Source organism: Neovison vison, chromosome 13 (assembly GCF_020171115.1).
Source record: "Neovison vison isolate M4711 chromosome 13, ASM_NN_V1, whole genome shotgun sequence".
NCBI lineage: Eukaryota > Metazoa > Chordata > Mammalia > Carnivora > Mustelidae > Neogale > Neogale vison.
Genome location: NC_058103.1, coordinates 150,835,956 through 150,853,738, shown reverse-complemented (window position 1 = coordinate 150,853,738; position 17,783 = coordinate 150,835,956). Strand labels below are relative to the sequence as shown.

Genomic DNA, 17,783 nt, shown 5'->3' with positions numbered 1-17,783 from the left:
GTCTGCGTAGGCCCCAAATCCTTGCCACGTAACTAACGTTGACGTCCTTTGTTCCCGTGTCTTGTGGGTGGGCTGTCAGGGGTCGTGGGAGCAACGGGCGCAGGAGTTTTGATGTCATAGGGCAGTGAGAGGCTCTAGAACAAACATGTCCAACCCCCCTGCCCCATCGTAGGGCAGAGCTGGGCTCTGAGCTCCGGCACGGCTCCTCCGAGCCACGGTTCTGTGTTTCCTCCACGGCGTGGACGGAGTCAGTCGTGTCTGAGGAAGAACGTCCACTGGGCCTTTCTGTCTTCCCAAGTCTTGGAACGGGCCTGCTTTCCAGGGCGCATGGCCAGGCCTCGGTGCCAGAGGACAGCCCAGCGCCCTCCTATGCACGGAAGGCCCCGGGAGATGGAGGGCGCAGAGGCGAGGGCAGGGCAGGCACACGTGGACGGGCAGCCGGGGTGGGTCTGTCCTGCTTGGGGACGCCCAGCCCCGCACCCGCCCCCCGGCTGCCCGCGCCGTGGTCTGGAGGCCGCGGAGCCCTTGAGTGTGACCCTCGCTGTGCTCTTCTAGCGGACAAGAAGATGATGAGCTCAGCGCCCGCGGCCGGGACGCAGCAAATCTACTCCCAGGGCAGCCCGTTCCCCCCGGGGCACTCCGGGAAGGCCTTCAGGTATGCACGGTTGGGGGGGGGGCTGGGGGCCGTGGCAGCACCTCTGGTCTGGGGCCAGCAGGACGAGGCGGGGTCCCCCAGGGAGCGGCTGCCGTGCCGTCCTCACCAGCCTGCCCCGGACATCGGGTGCTCCCGACCCCGACCCCAGCTGCCAGATCCTCCGTCTGGACAGAGGCAGCAGGGAGGGGCGGAGGCCGGAGGTGAGGAGGGAGCCGTTGGAGATGGGAACAGAGCGGGGAAGGCCTGGCCGACTGTGAGCCGAGCCTGGGAGCAAAGGTCACGTGGCCCCTTGGGGACGCAGAGGGACCGCCTCCAGAACGCGCTGAGCGAGGCCTGGAAGGCCGCAGGCAGGGAGACGCTCGGGTCTGGGCGAAGCAGGAGGAGGCTGCGGAGGCCTCGAATGCCACGCTGGGGGGCCGGAGGGGAAGAGGGGCTTGGGGAAACGGGGTCCGGGAGAAGGTCCGGGGGGCGGCGTGGAAAGGGAGGTGCTGGCGGTTCACAGGACACGTGGTCGCGCTCCAGACGCTGAGCCGGGTGAGGCTGTTTCATGGAAACAGGAGTCGGAGGGCAGTGGTGGAGGAGAGGCCGGCTCGTGGCCAGCTGGCTGTGCGGGGAAGGGGCGGGACGGCGGCCCCTGCGCACAGTCCGGGGTCGGGAAAGCCTCTCTCGATGCTCGTCTGTGGAAGGGCGGGAGGGAAGGACGGACGGAGGGAGACAGGGAATGAGGGAGAGGTGCATGGACGGTCGAAGGAGGGAGGGAGGGGGGAGGGAGGGAGGGATGGACATCTGCGAGCTGCTAGGCCGGGCCGTGAGCCGGAATTCCTGTCAGTGTGAGGGGCCCGGGCTGGCGGGCGTGGGCAGGGCAGGGGTGGGTGAGGCAGTCGGAGGTCCGTCGCCCCGAGCTCTGGCAGAGCAAGTGCGTCCTCACGCTGAGCCCGGCCGGGGCCTGGCAGCCGTGACCCACCTGGGTGCACGGAGGCAGGCGTCCCTGGGGGCTCTGGGGAGTGCCGGGCATCGGCTTGCTGGGCACAGGGTCCGGCCCTCGTCCGCCAGTGCCCCGGGAGGACGTGAGGGCCGAGCGGGTGGGGAGAGACCCCGACCCACAGAGAACAGGATCCGCAGAGGCTTTCCGAGGCCGCCGGCTCATCAGGAGGGAGGGTGGGGAGGGGCGTTATGTTGAGGGAGGGGTGGCGGCAGGAGGGTGCTGTGCCCGTGGGGGGGCTGGGACGAGGAGGCAGGGACACAGTGGGAGCGTCCCTATCTGACGAGGGGCCAGAGGGCACGGAACAAGTCTGATAACACACGCAGTGAGCCCGTACCCACTCTTCTCTGCGGGCCCGTACGCTGCCTTTCTTTGAAACCCACGGTCAGCCTGGCCCGCAGCCCTGGCTCCCTCCTGGGCCCGCAGCGCTGCTCCGCCCTGAGCTGCTCCAGGACGAAGGGCATGAAGCCAAACGGAAGCTCCCACCTCCCTGCTTTATCACGCGTGTCGTGGGATACTGTAGCATCGCCACGGCTGGAAAACGCTGCGGGCGGCGGGGTGTGCCGCTGGCCTGGGAGCCCAGACGGCCGGTCAGACGCGGCACCTGCGGGGGGGCCGGGCACAGAGGCACCTGGGACTCACCAGCCAGTGCCCCATACTGACCAGAGGACGTGGGAGACGCAGGGCGGTGGGGTCCGGCTCCCCACAGCGTTCTCCGGGTGGGGTGTCCCCCGACAGGCTGTCCTGTTAAGACCAGCCCCTTGATAGCCCGTGGCCCAGTCCCACAGTCCAGAGCCCGTAGGCGCCCCACGGGGACGCGTTAACCCACGCGCAGGGCCTTGGGTCCGCACTGAGGCTCATTTTCACGCTGAGGAGCTTCTCCCTCGGAGACACGGGGTGGGCGGCCCGGAGGAGAGAGTGGGGCCCGGGGTCCAGGGGGGAGCACGAGGCAGGCCACAGAGGTGACACAGAGAGGGTCCCAGGGGAGAGGAGGAGCACCAGGGGACTGGCCACCCGTGGGCCGCCTTGTCCCGCTGTGTTGTGTGCTAGAGAGACAGACGGACAGACAGAGGTGGCTGCTGCGAGCCAACAGGGGGTGCCCCCGGGGGGCCTGCGTAGGGGTGAGGCGTCTCCTCGGGACGAACGCGGTCTCATCCCTTCCAGCTCTTCCGTGGTCCACGTGCCTGGCGTGAATGACATCCAGTCCTCCTCGTCAACCGGCCAGAACATGACCCAGATCTCCCGGCAGCTGAACCAGAGTCAGGTGGCCTGGACGGGGAGCCGACCACCCTTTCCCGGACAGGTAGGGGCTCCGGGGAGGGAGATGTTCCCAGGTCCAGGCGGGTCAGAGCACCCGGGAGGGGCCCAACAGCAGAGTCCCATGTGCTTTCCGCGGCCTGAGTCCTGCCATGGACGGGAAGCTGGGGGATGGGGCAGATCCACAGACGCTCTGTGATGAGCGAGCCCCCCTCACCACTCTGGACCCCCGTCGCCCCAGCCAGAGTGCGTGAGGACCCCCAGCCCCGGGACACACACCGCTCCCTGGTAGGCACTGTGACACAGGCATCGGGTGGCCCAGGGGACTCCTCCGTGTGTTTGTAGTGCCAGGCCCCCATCAGCAAAAGCCGTAGGACCCCCATCCTTGTAGGGCGGGGGGTGACATCACCCAGACCCGCCCCAGTTTCTGGACCCACACATGCCGGGCTGACGCCAGGTTGGACCCAGGTGGACAGGAGCGCTGCGGGGAGTTGCCGTCAGCCCGTGCGGCCTGGGGACCGGGACAGGGGCCTGCTGGTGACGCTTCCCTTCTCTTTGCTGTGTCCTGATCATAGCAAATCCCGTCCCAGTCCGGCAAGACTCAGTCATCTCCCTTTGGGATCGGCACGAGCCACACCTACCCGGCGGACCCGGCCTCCTACAGCCCCCTGTCCAGCCCAGCTACCTCCTCGCCCAGCGGGAATGCCTACTCCAGTCTCGCCAACCGGACGCCAGGGTTCGGTAGGTGGGGAAGGAGGGCAGGACCGCGGGAGAGCCGGCAGAAGCGCTTTCTGAACGTCCTGAGTACGGGGGGCTGAGCCCCGAGCTCCCGGAACCCGGGGACCAAGCCTGGGGGTCTCCAGGTGCCGTGGTGATCCTCGGTCGCTGGGGGCTTGGGTCTCGGCTGAGTGAGGCAACTTTGTCATGTCAAGGCTCTGGGACTGTGGTCCTGTGTGCCAAAGTGCTGTTGTACCCGTTATGGCCTTGGCGAGGACGTTCGCATGCCCGTGTCCAGAGCGCCCTCATCTTGCTTCAGACACGCGGGTGGCCGACTCTGTGGGTCCGTCCTGTACATAAGAGACGCTGTGAGGTTCCCCCTCAGCTGATCGTCCCAGGAAGGATCCCGTCCCATGTCAGAGCTCCTGCCCCAGCTTCCCAGAACCTCAGGCCATAGGGGTTCAGTGGCCGCTCCCCGTGGTGCCGCTTCCATGTGGGTCTGACGGGCCCGGGCCCCACCTTGATCGGGAGGGGCTGCCAGGCGCCCTGAGCCTCCTGAGCGGGGGCCCATCCTCTCTCAGGGCGGCCACCGTGACCCACCCGTGCGGCTCACGGGGCGTCTCTGCGGGACGGACGCCCTCAGGCGAGCGTGGGGCTGAGCCCACACACCCCGGGTTTCCACCTGGCAAGTCAGCCCCAGGGGAGCCGCTGTGTCCGCCGCTGCCCGCTCCCTGTCCCGCCCGGGGCACGGCACTTCCTGAACCCTCGCCGGCTGTGCCCCTGTTCGTTCACATGGAGCATGTTTTCCTGCTCAACCTCAAGCCAAGCCTGAGTATTGTCCCCCAGCGGGAGCTCAGCCACGTGGTCCCCGTTTCTGGAGGGAAGGGTCCCCGGCCTCTTGCTCGTTCTAGCCTGCCGGACACCCAACTCAGAAACCTCCGGACTCTGGAAGCCGCTGGCCCCCAGGGAGCCCCTACCCCCTGGTCTTTGCCTCGGCTGTCGATGGGAGAGGGTCCCCATCCGGGCACAGCGGCCACGCCCCCGTTGGCTCCTGGCTGCCCTGCCCTCACAGGACCCGCCGACCACAGCTGGCGCTTACCAGACGCTCACGACCTGCTCGGCACAGGCATGTCTGAATTCCCATAACTCTCACGGCAGCCGGAAGAGGGAGATGCCTGATTTCTCCCATTTCACAGATAGATAAACTGAGGCGTGGTGAGGTCAGATAGAGGTCACAGCGCCCTCGTGTCCAGACTCTGCTTGCCCCCGTCCTCTGATCCGTTGTTAGGGGCACATGGGACTTGGGTGGGGACTGGGTGTCCCGGCGGAGGTTTCTTGATTCATACCAATGAGGGGCTGGGCCCCACTGCGTGAGTGCGCGGAGACCACGGACAGGGCTCCTGCGGTCTCACCATCAAGCCCTCCCTTGTTGACCTTGACCCAGCAGGGCAGGAGGAAGCGGTCTCTCATGTTTGGAAACCAGGCCCTGGAGAAGAGGTCAGGGAGCGGGGGAGGAGCTTGGGGTAGGGGCCAGTCTTGGTGGGCATGGGCTGCCTAAGGACAACTGTGGGTCAGTGGCAGGAGACCCCAGCAGGGGAGGGGACGGGGTGCAGAGGGGCCCAGAGGGTAGGACAGGCTGTGCATGGGATGTGTGGCCAGTGGAAAACAAACAGCCTCGACTCCAAGGGGCTCCAGGGAAACGGGGTCTGCGGAGGCGGGCGTGGGGGGCAGGTATTGGTCAGGTCGGAGAGAAGAGAGTGTGCCTGTGGTTCGTGAACGAGGACGTGCTCCCGAGCCAGTGGGAGGGTGCAGGGAAGACAGAGGTAAAGGGGTGCGTGGGGAAGAGGCAGAGGCGCCTGTTGATGGTGCCAGCCTCTGAGTGAACACAAGCCTGCGGATCCACCAACCGCACTCCTGCGGGCAGGGGACTCCCGCCTCGCCGTGCGCGGGACCCAAGCGCCCCCTGCAAGGGCATGGCGAGATGGTGGTGCCGTGGGGCCTGCTGGTCGGGTCTGGAGGGTATGCAGGCCCAGCCCCCAACTCCCCACAGTACCCAGCTCAGCGAGCTGTCCTGGGCCGGATTCCAGAGCCCCGACGGCCCTGTCTCACGGGCAGGCGTCTGGGAGAGCTGGGGAGCCGACCATCACCAAGTGTGGGCCCTGGTGACTGACATCGGGGGAACGGGCCGTGCCCGGGCTTCTGCAGGGGCTCCTCGAGGTGGCCGGTGTATGGGGTTCCCTTCTTGAGTGAGGCATCCGGCCTCCTCGTTCCGGATCCATCCGTGAGCCGCAGGCTCCTTTCGCTCCCCTGGCTTCCAGGAGTGAGACCAAAGCCCTCCTGCCATTTCGGGGCTGTGGACGGACGCTGAGCCGTGCGACTGATGCATGTGTGTTTCCAGCCCTGGTTCCGGTTTCGGCTCGCCACGGGTCTTACCTCATTTGACAGGGAGAGTCTGGAAGCAGGACGAGAACCCTTCACTGAGGGGCTGACAAGTGCAGGTGCTGCTTCCTAACAGCTGGTGGGGAGGGTGCGGCCGACGGGGCACAGACAGGGCGCAGACGCCACACCTGTCGTATGGCTCGGGGCGCTTCCTTCACTGACCCTTAGCTAATGGGGTTGCTGGAACGCCCTGGCGAGGACAGGCAGGTGAACCCGTGTGGCAGCTTCCTGCTCCAAGCCTGGAGGTCCCACCTCCCCGAAGGTGTGTCTGTGCGGGGGACAGAGCCCCGCGGCGGTAAGTGGACTGGCCAGGGGCTGGGGGCCTCGGCTGGTCGCTCCCCAGACGGAGCCTACAGGAGCCGCCGCTGGGCCTCCCGCACGCCGCCAGTCCCCACGCTGCAGACAGAAAAACATCTGAACCAGGAGAGAAGCCCCTTCCTCAGTGCGCCTGCAGGTCTCTCCAGCACCTTTAGCGGACAAAGTCTAACCTCAAAGTCTAACCGCCCAGCGGGTGGGGGAGACGTGTTTCCGGCCTGCGGCTCCTACCCCACGAGGCAGCGCCAGGAGGGATGGCGTGGGGCCGAGAGGCAGTAAACCCACAGCACGTGCTGAGCCCTGAGACCTGAGGTCCCTGAACAGCAGCGTCTCCGTCTCCGCCACCTGCCTGCCGATGCGTCCGTGTGTCTTGGGGAAATGCCGGGCCAAGCACACGGCTGTGCAGGGGAAGTGGCCCAAGGGGCCAGGGCAGACCAGGCGCTCCTCCTCGGACTCGCCCAGGGTCTAAATAATGTGACCGCCTCACCCGCGCGCTTCCGGACACAGACCGGGCAGGCAGGGACAAGCCATTGCTTCCTGCCCTCCGCGTGTCCCAGTTTAGGAAGAGGCAGCTGACCCACCCCGCACATGCCCGGCACGAGTCCGTGCAGATCCTCTCGGGTCACAGCAGATAACATGACGGCGTGAGTGCAGCGTCTTTTCTGAGGCTCAAGAAATGCCTCGGTCAAGTCACCGGCCTTCCCGGAGGGAGCCCTGTCCGTCTGCACGCCTGCTTCGGAGAGGAAGCGGAGGGAACGTGTCGTTCCACAAGAGTCTGAAGATGTTTGCAGCGGGAAGGCGGATGAGAAATGAGGGACAGGCCCGGGCAGGTGTGGCGGGGGAGGGGTGGGCATTTCCATGACCTGGAACGTGTGCAGACACCACACCCCGAACCTCCAGGTCCTGCCCTTCTCACCAGCAATTTAGGGAATCAGAGACTGTCCCTCCGCTCCCAGTTAGCGATGAAGAGTGAGGTCTGGGGCAGAAAGCATGGGAAACGTGCCCTTGGTGGGACGTGCAGGAGCCCCACCCAGAGGCATTTCTAGAACAAGCTGGCACTTGGATGCTCTTGGCTGACTCTGTCCACGAGGCCTCCCAGCGTCAGTGCTGTGGACGTTTTGAGCCATTTCTCTGTCTCAGGAGCTACCTTGTTTGTGTGGCTGTTCAGCTGCGTCCCCAGCCTCCCCCTACCCGCCCCCTTGCATTTATGATTGCGAGAGGTATCTCTAGACGTGTCCCCTGCACATCAGGGTCACCCTGGCTAGACCCCCTGTGCCCCCCACCCCCGGCCGCAGAGGGCCTCTGAGCAGCAGTTCCCGCAGCTCTGGAGAAGCTCACCGGAAACCGTCAGCAAGTGACCTGGCAGCCTCGGACGCCGAACAACTGTCTTGGGAGGAAGATGCCGTCCCTTCCTGCCACCACCTAGGAACCCACACGCTTCTCCGGGTTCTGAAGTCTGGTCTGAAAGGCCCCCCACTTGGCCCTGACGGTGGCAACGCCACGCGTGCTCTGCTTGGGCCACGGGGCTGACGGGGCCCCCACCTTCAGCCTGGGCCGCAGCAGCCCGGACCGGGCTCAGGAAGCCGGCAGAGCAAAGACGGGATGGCCGGAGCCCAGCTCGAGTTTGCAGCCGTACACACGCAGCTTCCGGAGCAACACGGCGTCTGAGGATGTCGTGACCCCTGGGGTTTTCTCCAGAAAGAGGCTTGTGGCCGCATGGTGGGTGCAGGCCACGTCTCTCGCCTGCTCAGCGTTGCTCTGTGGTTGGGCGCTGTGGCTCCGCGGGCCGGGGTCTGGGCTGAGAGCACCCGGCGCTGTGTGTCACAGTCACTACTGTTCTGAGAGTGCGGAGGTCACGCGTGCGGCTCAGAGCTACGCGGACTCCGTAACGGGCCGGAAGAGCGGCCTCCCCGGGACCCTCCCGTCGGACGGCGTGAACGCAGCCCGCTGGTCACGGCCTGGGAGGCGGCTTCCCCGAGGAAGACCATCAGCTGTGACATCTGCTTCCCTGTCTCCCCACGCAGCCTACACCCCCTTGCTGCGCTCGGGGCCGTCCTGATGACCCGGACCCTGGTCTGCTGCCCCTGCAAAGCTGGGCTTGGTCGCCCCCGGGGCCGAGGCTCTCAGCTCCATGTCCAGGGTCTGGTGGGCGTCGGATATAAACTCTCAGTGTCCCAAGTGAACGCACGCGAGCCCTGTGTCAGAGAGACCTCGGTTCCAAGGGGGTCCGGCATTTCGGGTGGAGCAGGCAGATTTCCGGAGCTTCAGTTCCTTGTCTGGAAGCGGTGGGAGATGCGGCCGTCTCAGCGGCAGAGGGAAGAGGAAATGAGATCAGGTCGAAGCCCAGCACACACCTGTTTCCAGAAGTACCACGTCCCTCCCTCCTCGGCTCTTGATGCCATTCCCGAAGCCATCCCGTAACCGGTTTTTTCTACTGCAAACATTTAAGAAGAGCCTGTCCCTTCCCGGCAGTTTAAGAACGGATCCTGCAAGCGTGCGTGTGTGCCGAGTACAAGTGACCCCGTCGGTCTCCACGCCTCCGCCCACCGTCTGCCCGGTCCCCCGCAGTCCCTGAGACCGACTGACATGGGAACGTGCGTTCCCTTCTGCGGTTCCACACCGATGAGCGCCGGGAAGCGTCCGTGGGAGCAGAAGTAAGGGTTGGGAGGACACAAGGCCACGCAAGCGGAGAGTGGGTTCTGGAGCTCGCATCCATTGGGGCTCTGGACGCGGGCAGAACCCTCCGGGGCAAAGGGGGTCCGTGATTGGGGGCAGGCGGGCCACCGGGGTGGCAGGGGGCAAGGTGGGTGCAAAGCAGAAGTGGGGCTACACAGGCTCTCGGGACCCTGGCGGGCTGGGCTGGTTTGGGGCAGTTTTAGGAAGATGAGGGGGAGCTGTGCATTCCGGAGACAGCTGCTGGCCCGGGACGGAGGGAAGCGGACAGGCCCGGAGATGCGGTGTTCAGGACCGTGGGCTGGACGTGAGCGTCCTTCGCTGGGCTTTCCCACGGGGACAGTCCGGAGAGGGGAGATGCTGGCTTCAGGCACAGGGATGCCGGGCACTTCTCAGAGACTTGGCCGTGGCCCCAGGACCGGAGCCTAGAGAAGCAGACTGCACATCCGGCCCGCGGAGACGCGGACCCCACGCGGGCCCCACGTCTCCTGGCCATCCGCCGGCTGTCAGTTCCTCCTGCCACCCGCGCTCCAGGACTCAGGCACCGTATGCCGTGCGGACATCCCCACGGTGGCCTCCTCCTGACCAGTTCCTTCCTTGCCTCTCGGCCCTGGACGGCCGTGTTCCTGAATGCGCAGGCGTGTGCAGGCCACTCCTCCACGTGCCTCGGAACCCCGGGTTCCTGCCACCCTCCCGTGGGACCCCCGAGCCGTGGCTCGCCCTTAGCCCGTCACACTTGGACCCTTATCCCCAGAGCCACCTGCAGGTCCCTGGGCGGGGCCTCCTGAGCCCCGCCCCCGCTCAGCTGCTGACTGTCCCCTACCGGGCTCTTCTACTTCCGGGACAAATTAGGTGTCCCCCTGAGAGTTGGTACCTTTGCCGCTCTCCCGGGTCCCAGTGGCTCCCGCCCGTGTGGCGCTGCCTTTCCCCTTCCCCCGCCGTGCTGTGAGCTCCCCCGGAGGCACCGTCCTGCTCTCCCTCCTGGGTGCACACCTGCACCAAGCCTGGGCTGGGGCCAGAGCCCAGGACCCCAGCGTATGAATCAGGGGGACTCAGTGGTGGCCATAGCTGGAAGGAAAAGTGGAGGGAAGTAATTCCTGACGGGCAAGACCCCAGCGAGGAGTCACTGTTGTGGCCGGCAGGGGCTGCGCGTGGCCTCCTGAGCAGCGGTCAGTCGATTTTAATCCCTGATCCGGAAGCATCAGGGGTTAAATCTGATTGTAGGGGGCATGACTCCTCTTCCCAGCTGTTACCATGCAGAGTTCCGGACGCACCTGTCGCGAGGCCTTAGGGAGAACGTAGGTGTTTTGTTGTAACTTTCGTGTCTCGGGTCGTGTGTCAGATATGTGTGTGTAAGACAGACAGAGACGGGGACAGAGGGGGAGGCTGGGGCTGTCCCTGAACACTTAGTGGCCTCAGCTCCGGGAGCCCAGCGTCCGTCCTCAGGGAGGACCAGAGCCGTTGGGAAGAGCAGAGACGTTCCTGAGCTTTTCTGGCGGAGCCTCCGGAAAGCTCATCCTCTTAGGCTGAAACTTTAAAACAGTTTAGACAGGTTTGTGCCCCTGCTTCCTACTGGGTTCCTCCGTTGTGTGTTCCCTGTGAGGTGTAAGAGGCCGGGCCGCCGTCCTTACACGTTACCGGCCTCATTCCTACGAGGAAGCGCTTCGTGTCTGAGCCCCGATGCCTTTGGCTTCAAGCCGTCCGGGACTAAGAAACCCTCGGAGGCAAGAGGAGAGGCCGTGGCTCTGGGCACCTGTGGAAGGACCTCGTGGAAGGCCACGTGTGGCCCCAGCAAGTTACCCGAAACCTGTGAGGGTGGCGGAGCTCAGGGCACGCTGAGGTGACCTCCTCCTCCGGCCGAGTCAGGCTCCTGCGGAGAGCAGCCTGGGGACGAGGGGTCTGCAGGGGTACTGCGTGGAGGGCTTGTCTCCGCCCATGCTCAGGGCCCCCGACACGCCCCCGCCCAAGCTCCGTGCGAGCCCACCCAGGGCACCAGGGCTCCAAGGCTTCGAGCACCCCCCCCCGGTCGGGGCGCCCTGGGAGAGCCCCCCCACCTCGTCCCTGCACCCCTTGACAGGGAGCTCCCGCTTCGGTCTCACCCCCCGGCCGTGTGGTGCGAGGGGGACCTGTAACCGGCCGGTTCCTGCGAGCACGTGGGGGACCGCGTGTCCCGCCCGCCCGACGGAGCCGCTCGCCAGCGTGGGGCGCGCTGGGCTGCCGTGGGTCTTGGTCTCGCGGGGCCGCGACGCGGCTGTTAAAGGCGGTGTCCTGTACGTCGGGTCTTTCAGCCGAGAGCGGACAGAGTAGCGGGCAGTTCCCAGGGCGGCCGTCGGAAGTCTGGTCGCAGTGGCAAAGCCAGCACCACGGCCAGCAGAGCGGCGACCAGCACCCGCACCCGCAGCCCGGCCAGACCGAAGTGTTCCAGGTAAATCCAGCCAGCACAGCCTTCTCGTAGGTACCGGCGCCTTCTCTCTGCTTCCTTTCCCCTCGCTCTCTGCTGCGGCCCCTACGGGTCCTTAGGGGTCCGGGTCCTGGCCCAGCCTGGGGGGAGGGGCCGGGAGCTGAGGCCTCAGCTGCCCTCCCTGCTGGGGACACCCGGGCCCTTCACAGCAGTCATTGGTGGAGACCCCCCGGGCCATCCCTCGTGATGGCAGCCCTGACCTAGCTGTGCAGCTGGAGGGGACCCTGGGACAGCCCCTCAGAGCAGTGCTTGGGCCCCACGGGGTTTCCCTGGCCCCACCTTCAGTCAGAAGTTTCCCCTGGAGGAAGGTTCCAGATGGAGGCCTGAGCCTGTCAGTGACCCCTGAGCCACGGGCTTGGCCTGTCCCACCAGCCTGCGTGAGAAGCTCCTCCCCTAGAGCAGAGGCACCAGCATCCCCGTCACCGTTAGCCCAGAGCTCCAGGTCTGCCCAGCAAAGCAGGGATGGGCAGGAAGCCCATGGAGGGAGGGATTGGAGGCCCCCCCGGTTGGTAACCGCACCTTCCCAAGGGAGGGTCCACTCTCCTTGTCCCTAGCACCTGTCCCACCCAGCCAAGCAACATCTTCGAAGGCAAAGGTCTAGAACCCAGAGGTCCCTCTCGATCTCCAGAGGGGCAGCGTTCTGACCTCCCTCCTCCATCCTTACGCCTCACAGCCGTGTGTAAGGCAGAATTCCCCAACTGGGTTGTTCACGCTCACGAGGCTGAAAAGAATTCTTGGTCAGATAAGTTCGTGAAACACTGGCTGAGCAAATTATTCAGGTTCTTGCCTGCCGTCCTTATCAGAGCCTCTATTATACTCATTAGCACTGAGGATTTTTAGGAGGTAGGCAGAGTGTGCCATTTCCCAAACTCCCTCGTCCACCGAATTCTTTTCTCGAAGAATATCTCATGGGCCGGAATCTGACAGAACACACTTTGAGAAATTTGCCAGACGGGATTGAAATAGTGCTATTCCCATTCTCTAGGTGGGTAGTCTGAGGCCCACAGAACCTGAGGGGCTTGTTGGAAGTGAAGCCCGACCACACAGGCATATGGCTGTGCCCTCACAATACGCAGGAGCCTGGCCCTGAGTTTATGTTGCATTTTGAGCATCAGCCATGGGTCCCTTGCTGGGTGCCCGGCCAGATTCACCACCCGGCGGGGTCCCTGTCCGCCTGGTGTCCTGGCTCAGCCTCACACGGACACGGGTTATGTCCTGAGGTTGTGTTGAGGTGCTGAGATACCAGTCCCGGGGGCGAGCAGCTTCCCGCCTCTGGGCATTTGAGGACCCCTGAGTGTCCCCCAGACACCCGGAGCCCATCGCGGGGCCGCCCCCTGGGCAGGGGGATGGATGAGAATGAGGGTGAGTGGCAGGCTGGGCTCCTGGGGCGTGCGAGTGCCCAGGACGAGGAGCTGACCCCCGCGGCTTTCTTCTCTGCCCTCCCGCAGGACATGCTGCCCATGCCCGGAGATCCGACCCAGGGGACCGGCAACTATAACATCGAAGACTTCGCGGACCTGGGCATGTTCCCGCCGTTTTCCGAGTAGCGGCAGGCAGGGTGCGGCCGGCGCTGGGCCGAGCCCCGCGTGCGATGCCGGCGCCCCCCGTGTTGGCGGGGCCCCCCCACACCCTGCTTGCCCCGCCGCGGGACCCCCCAGCAGAAGGCATCTCACCCCCCCGCCACCCCCGGCACAGCACCGCTCAGGCCGCGGCCAGGGGTGCCCAGCCACCCGCCGGGAGCCCTGGTAGACACGGGGGGGCCGTTGTATTTATTGTACTTTCTCTGTGTATGTTTGGGAGGTGAGTCCGCTGGGCCCTCAAGGTCTGGTTGTGAATAATGTCGTAGTCGACCGTGTTCACCTGGAAGACGTCCAGTCACAGTCCCGAGTGCCCAGGCCTGCCTGGGACACGGGTTTCTTCTTGCCTTCGACGTCTGTGGACACGTGGGGCTTGGGCGCTAGAAGGGGGGTGAGCAGGACGTGTGGCCTTTGTCCTCCGAGCTAGGACCCAGAAGAGGCCCCCACTCCCCCGTCCCCGGCTCAGCCAAGTCTGTGTGTGCCTCTGTCCGTCCGTCCCTCGTGCTGTAGGGTGTGTGTGCTCTGTGCAGTGTGACGTGAATCCCTGTCCCAGTGGGTGTGCCGTGCCCCGTGTGTGTCGTGTGGCCAGAGTAAGCCGCCAGGATCCAGGGCTGTCGGGCCGGGCAGAGCAGGCTGGCATTTCAGTATCCCCCAAGTCCTGGCTGGGAACGAACTTGTTTTAATGGGCCCCCTCCCACGTCCAGGCGCCCCTCTGAGAGGATGCAGCCACCTCCTCTTCCAGGAGGCCCCCGAGGGAGTGCGGGCCCTTCCCGCTTACCTGTGGGTGTCCCCCACCCAGCTCCCAGCCCACGCCTGTGAGGGCCCACCTTGAGGTCACAGAGCCCGAGGGAAAGCAGGATGTCCAGGCCTCCCCGTCCTTCTGTGCCTCCTCCCCCAGCACCCGCCGTGGCAGCCACAGCACTCGGTGACCCTGGACAGGGGCAGGGCACGGACCCCTGTGCAGAGACCGGCTCTTAGAAACACCTCCCGCCAGGCCGCTGGGGACAGTGGCACCTCGTGGGGGCCGAGTGCAGGTCTGTGAGGCACGAGGCCGGGCTTCGCCGTCTGATTCGGGTACACGCTCGCTGGGGCCTTGCATTGTCCAGGGGGTCTCCCGACGGAAGAGTGACTCTAGAAGCTTCTGCCCGGCTGAGCCCATGGTCGCTGTGTTTCCCTGTCTCAGTGACCTCGCGTTCCCGTGCGCCATGCACTGAGGCGGGCTCCCAGCCTCTCGCCTCTGACTTCAGCCGCGCGTCCGTTCGTCCCCCCATCCGTGGGCTTGCGGACTCCCGTGTGGGACGGAAGCCGCGCTGGCCGGGGCAGGTGGAGGTGTCCCCCTCCCAGGAGGTCCCTGCATCCCTCCCAGGGCCCCCCAGGCAGACCTCCTCAGGCACTGGCTCAGAAATACCCCACCCCGGGGTTTCGGAAGACCCCGCGCAGTGCGGGGGCTTCTGAGCTGCCCGAGAGCTGAGTGAGCCCAGCCTGTGGGAAGGAGCGGGGTGGGGGGTTGCACGAGCCTCTGCTTCGCTGTGGGTTAAGCGCCATCCCGTGGGAGTCCAGAGGGGACCGCTGTGCTCTGTCTCGCTGGGGGCTCCACCGGCAGAAGTCCAGCATTGTGCGGTGGTCGGCGGTGGCCAGGAGTCAGCAGTGGGTGCTCCCGGCTCCAAGACAGAGTCCACGCGGGCTGAACCGTTCCCAGAGCGGCTCTTAGTCCTTCGCACACAGCGGTGACTGGGTCCTGGGTTCAAGGTCCTCCCCCCGCCCCTCCCCCGGGACTTGGGTGGAGCCAACCCCATGCACCGCAACAGTGCCAGAGCCAGAGGGGGATTCCCCCGTGTGGGCCCCGCCCTTGGGGTCCCCTCCGCCCCCGCAGCCTGAGCCAACCCCAAGGAGGGGCACGATCATTTCCAAGAAAGGTACAGAAATCACTTTCAGATCAAAGAATGATCTGATTCATGGTGTCTCCATGAAACGGAAACAGACTTTCTTTGGCCTTTCACCTGTGAGTTTGGAAGTTTTGGGCTTTCGTGTTCGTTTTTTCGTTTCCCGGAGAGAACTGGGGGTTTCCTGAGAGGTGCCCCTCAGCCTGACGCGGTGACCCGGGGCTGTGCTGGACACCAGGGGGGTGTGGGAGGGGCAGGCGAGCCTGGTCCCCAACAGCTCTGCGACCACTTCTGTCTGTCCCTGAAGGCTCGGTCTTGGAAGGTGGGGACCGCCGGTGACCGTAGGCCGGGCGTGATGGGGAATGTCGTGACTGGGCGGCCCGGGCTCCTGGCCTCCCAGCCGCGTCCCAGGAGCGCCCACAGGGAAGCCGCTGGCAGTCCGACCGGCTGGTGTCAGTGCTCTGTCCTCTCCACTCCCCACCCCGCTGCTTGCTTCTGGCTCCTGGAAGCCATCCCGCGGCCAGTACGAAAACAGGACTGGGAGGATCTCTGACCCAAGAGATGTCGCCTCGAGGAATCTTGCGACAGCGCAGGAGAAGAGTTCAAGCTGCTGGGGGTCTCATCCGCTTGGGAGGAGAGAGCCCCGTGGCAGGCCAGGGCAGCCAAGAGGAGACCGTGCGTGGACCCAGCTGTTGGCACGTCCTCCAGCCAGGCCCAGCCCAGGCTCCTGTCCCGCCGGAGACGCAGCCCAGCTGGGCCGGGACTCCCTCCCTCTCTCCTGCCTGCTCTCCTTGAGCCCGGAGGGTGGGCCTCCCACAGAACAGGCCGGGGCTGCGGCAGCCCGGGCCCTGGGCGAGGACGCGAAGCAGCCATCTTGAGGCTCACCCAACACTTGGCTAGTGACGGTGGCCATGGGCAAGGAGGTTCTAGAACATTCTACCTATATGTCCCTCCCACGAGTTTTGTCTTTAGCTGCGGTTTCAGGGAGTGACAGTCCATCACAAACAGCCGCGTCCTCCTCGGCGTCCCGAGACGGTCAGCGCACCCCTACGCCGTTTCACGCGCCCGTTACAGAGTCGGAGCTCCTGGGAGTTGAGGGAAGTTCCTTCGGGGGCCTCGGGCCTCTCGGCCAGTGACGAGACCGTGTGTCCCGCAGATGAGCCGCAGGTGACCGGGACCTCCCATCCATGTCCGCTAGCCTTCGCCAAGGGACGGGACGACCCCGGGGAACTGAGCCGTGATCTCGTCCTCGTACGCCAGCCCCTGGGAGCCGCCGAGCTCTGCCCGGCCCACGGGCCCCCTGCCCGTGTGGCCTGTCATGTGGCCCCACCAAAGTGCTGGTGCGTCGCGAGTCAGGGCACAGGTGGGCTTGGCTGTGCCGGAAACCCCGAGTCGGGTCGTTCCTTGCCGGGGGTCCCTTCCCGCCTCTCTCCACCAGCTCCTCGCGGGGTGTGCCGAGGGGCCCCCCGCTGCCCGGGCCCGACACAACTGGAGAGGCACCCCGCCGGGCTGCAGGCCGCTGTTCGCCTAGAGGTGTGCCTGGGTCTGGTGGCCAAAGCTGGTGCTGTGGTCCAGCAGCCCCCCAAAGCCTGCGTGGGGCCACGCACAGGCGAGGGGCCAGGCTGGCCGGATGTGGGGCGACTGGCTCCCCGGGACAGCCTTGTTCTTCGGCGAGGACGGGCTTCGTGGACTCTGTAAGCACGCCGTCATTTCCCTTGTAGCCTCTCTTCGTCTGGCTGTGAGCTGTGCTGTGGACACATCCTCCTGTGTATTTCTGGAATGTTCTCTCAGACTAACGGTCATTGAGTTGGTTGTGTATATGTGTAACTAATGTAACTGCCTTTTCAGATTTCATCCCAATAAAGATGACTTTGCTCTGAACAGCGAACCGTGCGGCCGGCGTCGTGACTGAGCGGTCTGGGGAGACCTCCTGGACTTGGGGTGCGTCTGGCTTCACGCCTCTCGCTCCTGCTGAGGGCTCTGCTCTGCCTCTCGCTGCCGGCCGGGAGCAGAGAGTCCCTGGCGCTAACGAGGGGCCCTTTTGGGGGTCTGTCTACACAGGAGAGACAGGTGCTTGCCTTTATCGACAGGCGCCGCTCCCCAGGAGGCTCTGGGACTCATGAGAGACCTGGGCTACGTGCTCGTCAGTCCCAGCTCCTCCACGACGAACCCGGACTCGAGAAGTGCAGGGACCACCCGAGAACAGACAGGGAGGGAGTGGCAGGACCTCAGGATCTCAGCCCTCACTCCAAACCCTGTACCTGCTGTCTTCTCCAAACACTCCTTTTATTTTTATTTTTTTAATTTTTAAAAAATTCTCCATACGTTAGTATTTTAATATGCTCACGCCTCCAGGAAATACTTACAAATTCTAACCTTTCTCTGTGGAGAGATGACTATTTGGGGTCTAGCAAATGCCAGAGTGAAATCATTTAAATGCTTTCCCACTAAAGTCTACCAGTCCTATTTTTTTTTACAGCTTTGTTGAGCTATGATTGATATAAAATAAACTGCATGTATTTAAAGCATACGTGGGAGAAATCTCTGTGACCTTGAGTTAGGCTTAGATTTCTTAGATAAGCCACTCAAAGCATGATCTGTAGAAGAATAAAATTATAAATTGGACTTCGTAAAAAATTCAAACCTTTGCTCTTTAAAGACATGGTTAGCAGGATGGAAAGATCCCCCATTGACTGGGAGGAAATGATTGTGAGCCATGTATCTGGCAAAGGACTTGTATCCAAAATACGTAAAGAACGCTTACAACTCAATAAACAAGTCAGTACAAAGCAGGCCAAAGATTTGGACAGATACTTCGTGAAAG

At 64.5% G+C, this 17,783-nt stretch overlaps 1 protein-coding gene across 5 annotated transcripts in view; it reads left to right on the top strand.

The window, feature by feature from the left end:
- ARNT2 (aryl hydrocarbon receptor nuclear translocator 2) overlaps nt 1–16,847 on the top strand; it is a 142,176-nt gene extending 125,329 nt beyond the window's left edge. For 4 of the 5 annotated variants that reach the window (XM_044232102.1, XM_044232101.1, XM_044232103.1 and 1 more), the window contains exons 15-19: nt 556–655; nt 2,802–2,940; nt 3,470–3,635; nt 11,327–11,489; nt 12,948–16,847. In XM_044232102.1, the coding sequence (XP_044088037.1) occupies nt 556–655; nt 2,802–2,940; nt 3,470–3,635; nt 11,327–11,489; nt 12,948–13,248 (869 nt within the window). In that variant the 3' untranslated portion in view covers nt 13,249–16,847. The remainder of the gene's footprint in view (nt 1–555; nt 656–2,801; nt 2,941–3,469; nt 3,636–11,326; nt 11,490–12,947) is intronic. The other variant, XM_044232105.1, reaches the window with a different exon arrangement.
- Nucleotides 16,848–17,783: the final 936 nt, after the last annotated feature.